The 9,541-nt window shown below is 38.7% G+C and overlaps 1 protein-coding gene across 1 annotated transcript; it reads left to right on the top strand.

Annotated features, from left to right (window-relative positions):
- The first annotated feature begins 41 nt into the window (after positions 1–41).
- Positions 42–9,405, top strand: LOC117488976 (nucleolin-like). Its single transcript, XM_034138169.1, has 16 exons — positions 42–144; positions 599–674; positions 763–852; positions 925–1,053; positions 1,449–1,541; positions 1,612–1,746; positions 4,292–4,363; positions 4,451–4,574; positions 4,665–4,822; positions 5,055–5,184; positions 5,321–5,478; positions 6,350–6,479; positions 6,559–6,692; positions 6,803–6,929; positions 7,030–7,244; positions 9,088–9,405. Exons 1-16 carry the CDS (start codon positions 142–144, stop codon positions 9,147–9,149), a joined length of 1,836 nt encoding a protein of 611 aa, XP_033994060.1. The 5' UTR covers positions 42–141; the 3' UTR covers positions 9,150–9,405.
- The last annotated feature ends 136 nt before the right edge of the window (positions 9,406–9,541 follow it).

Raw genomic sequence — 9,541 nt, 5'->3', positions numbered from 1 at the left:
CAATAGTTAGCGCATGCGCAGTGCGCAGAGTAGTAGCATGTGGGTGTTTTTAGCTCAACACACACGTGCATTCACCGGAGGAACGACTGAAAGACTGCTAGCTGCACCAGTTTCTGATTGTCTGCTGTTGTAACACTAAATATGGTAAAACTCTAACGTTAGAATTACGTTAATTTACATTTATTCTAAAGGGGCTACTAAGTTCACTGAATTAATGTTTCCGCTTTGCGTTATTTTAGGTTATTTGCTGCAAGCTAACAGTTGGCTAGCTGCTGATAATCACCTGAGTTGTACTTACTAGCTGTTTCGAGCAGATAAATTACAACTGCACAGCCTGTTTAAATGGAAAGCAAAAAGTGTCAACAAGTTAGCTGTCCCTCACCATATGTGAAGACATTTTGTAATAATATATTCAAATGGGGGAAGTTCATACGTTTTTTTTGCATTTGTAAAAATGCTGCTGCCATTGACCATTTATGCAAGATAATAAAACAAACATACAAATAATGTGTATAACTGTTTCAGTTGCAATGCCATCTGTTTGTGGGTGAACAGGGTTCTTACTGATTTGAAATGTATGTATTTGTTTCTTTTCCAGGCTACTAGACGTAGTACAAGAAAGAGCCAAGCTGGCACAAGTGACGTTGTAGAAGAAGAGGACAATGTTACAACTGGCAAGTAATTTATTTAATAAACATGTGGAAGATTACATTTAGCTGGCTGTTTTTGACATAATAACAATACCTTTAAATCATACAATAGTTGTTGCAGAAGGACAGACTGAGATCGTCTCTTCAAGCAAACAAATAGTCGTAACAGAAGATGCTCCCAAGGAGAACCAAGATGAACAAGGTACTGCAAACGCATCTCACATGATGTCTGTTTGTATCTGTGAGCTGTACCAATAACAAACTGCGTGTTTAGATCCCCAGATGGACGCCGTCATTGAAGTAAAAGGAAGTACTTCGACTGTGGATATATCATGGGACGAGAAGACTAAGGGGGGAGTTGCTGATGCAGAAAAGAGAACCAGCGATCAGATCATGGACAGCGGTAAGATGTTTCCAAGAATCATAGTTACTATTGCATACATTTTTGTTTTCTAGAAAATGAATTTCAAACATTACTCATTAATATTACAGATGTATTGTAATTCATCATGCTTTGAATATTACAGATGCTCTTAGTTTTGTAAGTCATAATTATTGCATTTGTTGCAGGCCTTATCTGACTATATCTTGTAACTTTACTTTCCCCCCAATTAAATGTGTTTTATTTTCATTTAAGTTGAAGGTGTTGTGTATTCTCTGTTTAAATATTCTGTAACGTCCAAAAGTTGGCACTCGGTTTTTCAATTTTACAATGATACTCCTCCTCAAAATCAATCTTTAGTGAGAAGCACTTATTCTTTTTCACTGTTTATATCAAATCCCTTCTGTTTTTTACAGAAACAAAAAGCGAGATCGCCCCTTCAGCTGAGGCAGTCGTCTCCACAGAGGATACCCCCAGTGAGAGTACAGATGTGAAGCAGGAATCTGAAGGTATTGCAAATAAAATGACGTCACGTAAATGTGAGTTCTGAGCGGTGCCAGTAACCCAGCTTCTCTTCAGAATGTCAGATGGACATTGTTGCTGGAAGCACAGCTGCAGTATCTGTAGCCTGGGAGAAGAAGAGCGAGGAGGGAGAGAGCGACGGAGTTAAAAAGGAAACCAACGGAGCAGAACAGACTGTTGCAAAGACTCCAGGTCAGGATACTTATAAGAGTTATGGAGTGGTCTTTTTTCTGTTTTTTGTTCTCTTCTGTCCTAATAACAAATCCCCAACAAAATTCCCAAATGTTTCAAAGCAGTCTGGTTCCAGATTACGTGTAATAGGGATGCGTCTCACATTACAACACATTAAATGTTAAAATGAACATTCATTATTAAAAATGTTACTGTACAATAGGTAATTTTGTAACTCCTGCATCCTGGTCATTTACAACATTCTCTGCATTATTTATAAATATTTATTTATTTTCCTCGCATGTATGAGGAAAATATGCGCATATTTTAATACATTTCAGGAACACAATTCTGGACATTGGATAAAGCCAGGTTCAAAATTCTTGTTTCATTTTGTAGTCATATTAGAATCTAAAGTTTTTACAGAATGGATTTTGGATATCTCTTTTTATCACTCCATAAATCAGAAAATACTGTCAACAGCTCTAAAATATCAATTTTTGCCATGTTTTTAGGTATAAAATGTTATAATTCAGTCTATGAATGATATATAAACAAACCCTTCTGTAAAAATCTTCATAATATTGATAGGAATATGACTGGAAGGTTTGGTGTATGTAATGGCGCGTTTCCACTGCAGCGCGGAGCCCCGTTTAAGAGAGCTGTGACGTCAGCGGCCCGTTTTTGGTTGTGTTTCCACTTGGCCTAGTACCGGCTAGCGGGTCCTAATTCACAGTTTTTGATATTGGCTTCCAAGCCAATGTTTCAAGGATGCTACGTCATCAAGTGGCGCAGCAGGACCGTTCCAATGTCCAGCATACTTGGAATTCCACCGAGGCCGCGTCCTTGGTTTGGGGGAAATTTCGAGGCTGCACATGGGTAGACTTCGCGTCCTTAAAATCCCCACAATGCTTTGCGCACGGACCAATTTCCCCAAATCTGTGGCGGAAAATGTAAGGCGGGGCCTCTCATATGACGCACACTTGCTAGCCTGTTCCACTCTTCGTTTTCTGAATGCCAGGAAGGATTCTTGCCTAGCTTCTGAAGGAAGTGACTCGGAAGACATGTGCTACCAAGCAAGCGTACTCGCGATTGAGAAACACCCACAGTCTGTGGTTTGTACTTGTTTAACATTTGTCTAGTTTCTGAACATATATGAGGAGCTGTGAGCTCTGAGTCAGCCCAAAGCTAAACCAAGAAGTGTTTTAGCACACCACGTGACGCTTCTGAACGAATCGCGTTGTCAGAAATTTACACCAGCCAATGACATCTAGTTTTTTGGTTTAAGACCCCTTTGTGCTTTTACGATTGGTTGCTGATACAAAGGAAATGACCATATTTGGATCCAATGAGATTGTGCAGGAGAGACGGAGCTTTCCAACGATACCTCTGATTACATGGTGCAAACAGCGGTCGCGGTACTTTATGTTACGTTAGAATGCTAACTTTTGGTGAATTTAGGAGAAATCTACAGACGCAAATAGACAAACTATAGTAAAAATAAACATCTAAATGTGTATTTTGTACGTTTTCCTATCAAAAGCCTGAAACATGTTATGGAATCAAAATAGCACAAAATCTCAAAATTGACCAGTGCATGAAAAACGATGTTTTTGCCTGCCGTGTCTCGCCTTAAAGCCTTTGAATCTTGAATCAGTAGTATATGCACATGTTGCCAGATGTAAAATAACTATCTCATTTGTACAATCAATTGGCAAAAATGTTGGGATGCTTACAATTAGAAGTTGGTTTGACTGCACCATCCCAACAAAATATGGATCATACCTGTTTATTTGTGCATTTCTTCAAATTCACCTCTTGCTTTGTTATCATGATGTTAATCAATCGTAAGTCGCCGCCATTCAGGGTTTACATGTTCATTGTTAACCAGTTGTTAAGATTCATTCTATTTTCCATTCCTGGAATCGTGGGATTGTATTATATTGAATTAAATACATTTTTAAAGGAATCGTTTATAGTTAAACTTCCACATAATGTAACATTGAATCAGTTCATATATTTGCAGTAGCTGTTGACATAAGGTAGCTCTAATATGGGTTGATGCATGACGTTCAGTCTATCATCACTTTTGCTTACCGTACCATTTACTTTTCATACAATAATTATCTTTTGGATGAAAGTGTACAGCTTGTTTGTGTGCTTAAAGGTTGTAAATGGTCATGCACATTTTATTCTGTCTTTGAAATGTTGTGGAAAAGTTCTCTCAAAATAGAATCATTTTAAACCTCAAGCACATGAGTTATCTGTTCAAACTGGATCTCAACTGCTTTAAGAACTTTACACCTAGACAAGTCATTTTGATCAATTAATCAATTTGCTTAAAATAGATCACCATTGAACCCACAAAATTGACTCACTGTGAATATTTAAGTAAAAAATGTCCATAAGTTCTTGAGCTGCATTTACCTGATCTTTCTGAAATCAGTTTCAGACAAATATTTATGAAGTAGATGGCTAATTTCTTGAATTATATAAGTGTGTATGATCAAAATGTGAACTGTCAGGTGATGAAGTTGTCCTAACTTACATTTTCCATGTGTTCCAGTAAAAGGGAAGCGGAAGGCCAGCTCTACAGTAGACGTGTCCCCGCCAAAGAAAACTAAGCTCATCAACGATGGTAAGAAGTGAATAACAATATAAGACTTCATTCTGAAAGGTGCCTGAATTCTTTCCTTCACACATTCCACTGTCTTATTTGTTGCAGGTTTTTGTCTCTTTGTTGGCAACCTGAACAAGTCCAAAACATTTGAGGAAATCAAAGATTCGTTAGCAAACTACTTCATGACACAAAGCGTCCTGGTTCAAGACATCAGATTAGACCGGTCCAGGTGAGAATCCTGCTCCTACTCCTCATAGAATTATTAGTGCTGCTACTAAAACTACTGACTTAACTAACAAATTCTGTTTTGCTCTTGTAGAAAACATGCATTCGTAGATTTGGCCTCAGAGATGGACTGGATGAAAGGCTTGATGTTAAATGGACATCTGATGAATGAGCTGCCCATGAAGGTTGCCAAAGCAAAAGTCAAAAGTGAAGACAAGGTGAAGGCAAAACTTTCCACAGAGGAAAGAAAAGGTAACGAGAAAATGTAGTTATTTAATTCTATGTTGTTTACCCTTTCTAGTTTAAACCACTAGAGGGCATTCATTGTTGAGTTTATAAAACTTATGTTCATATGAGTATGGTTGTTTTTCAATAACTAAAATAATGGATGTATGGGGGCTTTATACAGGAATGTAAAACACCATAAGGTCCACGGAGGTTGTTAAATATGAAATGTCTAACTTGAGGGCTGTTCTGTGTTTAGCGGTCAAAAATAGCAGATGTTTGTTTCTGAAGAACATCCCGTACGAAGCGACAACAAAAGACATTCTGAAAGTCTTCAAATTGGGAACCTGTGTTCGTTTTCCTGGTGGAGCAGAGACCCCCAAAACAGGGTAAGAGTTTAAAAAGAAATGCTCTAAGGTTCACTTTCTAGGTACACAAAACCTAATTGATATATTTAGTAATGTGATTATGATGATAATGATTTGTAATCTGTAATGAATACATTGTTTTATCATTCTTCAACAGCATTGCCTATGTGGAGTTTGCAAACAAAACTATTGCCAGGAAAGTGCTGCAGCAAAAACAAGGAGCCAAGATGAGTGGTCGTGTTCTGATTGTGGAAAAAGTCGGAGAAAATAATCGGAAAGTCACCAAAACTGATGAAAACAAAGACAACACTAAAGGTAGATCACTGGATATTTGGAAACGTACTCTTAATAACTGAGGTGATACTATACCTATTAACCTGCAGACCCACAGCATCTTTTGGTGCAAGTACTGCACCTCTATGAAAACAGCACAAACATGGCTAGAAGTGGAGAGAACTGAAACATTTATTGTGTGCAGTTTTTGGTAAAATGCCTAAAAAATAAAACTTTTGGGGATTTAATTCCTTTCCCCTAAAATGCGAGAAAACGTAATCTCTAAATATTCAACTTTTTTGCCAAGTGCCCCAAAGTTTTATAAATATCGGGGAGTTTTACAGTGACATCACCATGTAACACTCCTGCTTCTATTGGCTATCTCTCCAACCCATTGTACGGGATAGGCTAAGGGGCTCGGACATCTCTAAGCGATTGACCAAGAAATATACATATGAACCTGAAGAGAGAATAATAGGGCCCCTTTAAACACACTTTTGTTGTCTCTTCTTTGTGTGAATGGCCTGCAGCTCAGCTGAAGTTTCACTTTTACTGAAACCGTTCCGTCAGGAACACAGAATTACATTTATTTTAAGGGATCTGCCTGGAGCAGACGGTTTTATTTTTGTTTGTGAAATAGAGCATGAAGTGGTTTTACGTTTTCTGACGGAAGCATTTGCACATTATAAATCAGGCTGTCATTTTTGTCTTTAGAATTCCTGGCTATGATAAATTGCGTTATTTTTGCCCTAAAATAAGAAAAGAAAACATGCCTTTCACACCTGCAGGCCATTTATGGGTTCAGAGGTTCAACTATGTTTGTTGCTGCCTTTTTAACATCTCAATATCCATCAACAAAATCTGGATTTAGCAATTTGACCTGGTGACAAATTATCTATTTTCTTTCTCACAGCTGCAGCTCATCCAAATAAAACCTTATTTGTGAGCAATCTGCCTTTCAATGTGCCAGAAAAAAACCTCAAGAATATCTTTCAGAAAGCCGTTAGTATCAACCTGCCTAAAAGCCAAGGCAAACCAAAAAGGTAAGTGTTCATGTTCACTTCACCTTTCAAATAAAGAAAGCATTTGACTGTTCTCAAGAACATCTGTAATCCTCTGCAGGTTTGCGTTTGTTGAGTTTGCAACCGCAGAAGCCGCGGAGAAGGCCCTGCAGTCATCCCAGAAATTGACAATTTCAAAAAGGGAGATCAAAGTACAATTTTGCGACAAGAAAGAAGGGTCTGCACAGGCAAAATGTATGTGGGATTGTTTATGTTCTATTATCCATGTTGGTGTCGCCTTAGTTACTGCAAATCATACATTGGAAGTGTTTCCAAAGCCACAATGTGTTTTTCCCCCTCTTTAGACTCATTGAAAACTTTGATCGTGATTGGCCTCGCTGAGAAGACGACTGCCGAGACTCTTAAAAGTGCTTTTGAAGGAGCTTCAAGTGCAAGGGTCACTGTAGATAAAGAGACAGGAGTTTCAAAAAAGTGGGTAGCCTCACGTTTTTTTTGTCATCATTTTAACATGTTTTTTCGATTATTCTGGAAGTCCAATTTACACTGACTTGTCAATTGAAATGTTTTTCAGGTTTGGTTTTGTAGAGTTTGAGAGTGAAGACAACTGCAAAGCTGGTAAAGAAACCATGGAGGACTGTGAGATCGATGGCAGCAAAGTGACGGTGACTTATGCAAAGGTCCAGGCTGCGAAAGGTCTGAAACTCCCCACCAAGCCCCCCCAGGCACCTGGTGAAAAGTCTGCAGGTCAGACAGGCAAACGCAAACGTGGGAAAGGAAAAAAGAAAGGTAATGTTTGAGTTCAACTGGCGTGTATCAAGGTCTCATTGTAGTTGTATGCTTATAAGAAGAATTTGAGAAGAAGAAAGATCTAATTAGTGTTATTTTTGTATAGTAACACTGGATTTAGTGGCTACTGATAACGTCAAAGGGGACTAGTCGACAAACATGCAATGAATGATCCGCAGTTCCCCTCATTTGCAGAGCATCTTTTTACGCGTTGTTTTTTTGTCTAGTAACTGGCTAAATCTCTGCTTTCAACCTCAACTCAAACACACTTTATGCCTTCTATCCAGAACCAAGTAGCAAACAAGTTAGTCCTGTTCCAGCTAGTCCTGGGATATTTCTATGTTCTGGACAAATGGGAAAAATTCTGGGCTAATGTATCCGTGTTTACCGAGCAGCATAGTGTTTGGTTGTTTAGTTTGTAAAAAGATTATTTCCTAGGCGCATCTGTAACATCTTTTTGTGGACATATGAAGTATGACATAATGGTAAAAGAAAAACGGTATTCACAAGATTAGAAAACCCTGATAGACATATTTGCAATTTACATTTCACAGCTAAAGAGCCAGATAATTGCCTTCACCAAAAACTAAGCTAAAAGAATATTGGAATACCATTCAAACACAACTTTATAGATGTTAATGTTGCTGTGTCTTCTATGTTTAAATAAGCAAATGTTTACAACATGTTGCACCTCTCACAAGTGGCCAAAAAATGATTAGGCCTACAAAAGCTTTAAAGGTCCCATGTCATGCTTTTCCGGTTATTACCCGTCCCCTTGTGTGTTATGAAGGTTTTTCTGCATGTAAACGGTCTGCAAAGTCACAAACCCTCAAAGTACACCCTGTAGCGAGTAAAACTCTAACACAGAAAAGACCTGTCTATGCTGCCCCAGAACGCCTCGTTGGGGATTTATCTTTTTCCATTGTTTACTTCTTTGGTATAGTGACGTATTTCGGGTATATTGAAGTAACGTAACGACTCCGCATAAATGGACCAATCTGCGGAGCCGTTACGTTTGGACCAATCTGCGGACTTCCTCACACACACACACTCGGCGGGACGTTGCGATGCTCGCTGCTGCGAGGAGCGGGACACTGAGCTGGCTCACTGGTGTGGGGTCGGCGAGACACCGCGGAACTCAGCCTGGGCACACACACAAACTCCCAGCCAGGCTGCGGGTGTGTGTGTTTCGGGCTGGGTTTCGCTGTGTCTCGCACGGCCACTGGGCTCACAGGGAGGGGGGGGGGGGCAGGAGCTCCAACAAGCCGTTTAGGACAGAGTGAATACACATACTATACAGAGATGCTGTATGAGAAACCAATGTGAGTTTGGAAAATGGCACAATATAAATGTATTTTAGTATACCTCAACAATGGAATTATGATCAGTAGAAATGGCCATGACATGGGACCTTTAAGTAAATGCAATGCACCTTCTTTTTTGGCAGCTTCTTTTAGAAAATATTTGTGCTGTCCTTGCATATGACGCTTTGAAATATTCAGCTGTTTTTACATTACATTGCATTTAGCTGACGCTTTTATCCAAAGCGACTTACAATAAGTGCATTCGACCAAGAAGATACAAACTTGAAGAAAACAGAATCATAAGTACATCAGGTTTCATGGAGCCAAAACATTTAAAGGGCTACTCAACTAGCTTTAGATAAGCCAGTCCGTTGTTAGTATAAAGCTGTTGCTTGCTCATGTTGTTCATTGTCATTAGAGGGCTGGTTTGATAGTTTTTTGTGCAACTTTAATTTACTGTCTTATATTGATTATTGACTGGTTTAGCTTGATGTTTCTTGTGTAAATAAAGCAATTTTTCTGCCTTGTTTCTCCTTCAGGTAAAAAATCTGGAGCTGTCGCGCCACAGGATGCTGTTAAAGAAGTTGAAAATAAAGGCTAACTGGACTGGGAAAAGTTATACAGAGATTAATCTAAAAACTGTCCAGTTATTTTGATTATGTAAGGTTGTGAAAATGTAATGAGCATTGTTAGTCCTACCTGTTTGTAAGACACGTAACACCTTGTAGATGATCATATATTTGACTTTAAACCTTCCACTTCATAACTTTTATGAACAGATGTTAAAACTCCAACTTGTTATCAAATGTTGTTGTTAAAAGATGAATTGTGAAGATAAACTATATTTTAATCCCCCACCAGCTGTGTATTTGAGTTTGTTGTAACATCTGTAGTGAAGAACCAAAAGGTTATGCTAGGACTAAAATCTCAGCCAAGTCACTGAACACTTCTCAGCCACTGACATGAAATAACTCCTAGCTAAACATGCCAGGT

This window comes from Trematomus bernacchii, unplaced genomic scaffold (assembly GCF_902827165.1).
Source record: "Trematomus bernacchii unplaced genomic scaffold, fTreBer1.1, whole genome shotgun sequence".
Taxonomy (NCBI): Eukaryota; Metazoa; Chordata; class Actinopteri; order Perciformes; family Nototheniidae; genus Trematomus; species Trematomus bernacchii.
Note: the sequence above shows the minus strand (reverse complement) of the source record. Positions and strands in the feature narration are given on the sequence as shown.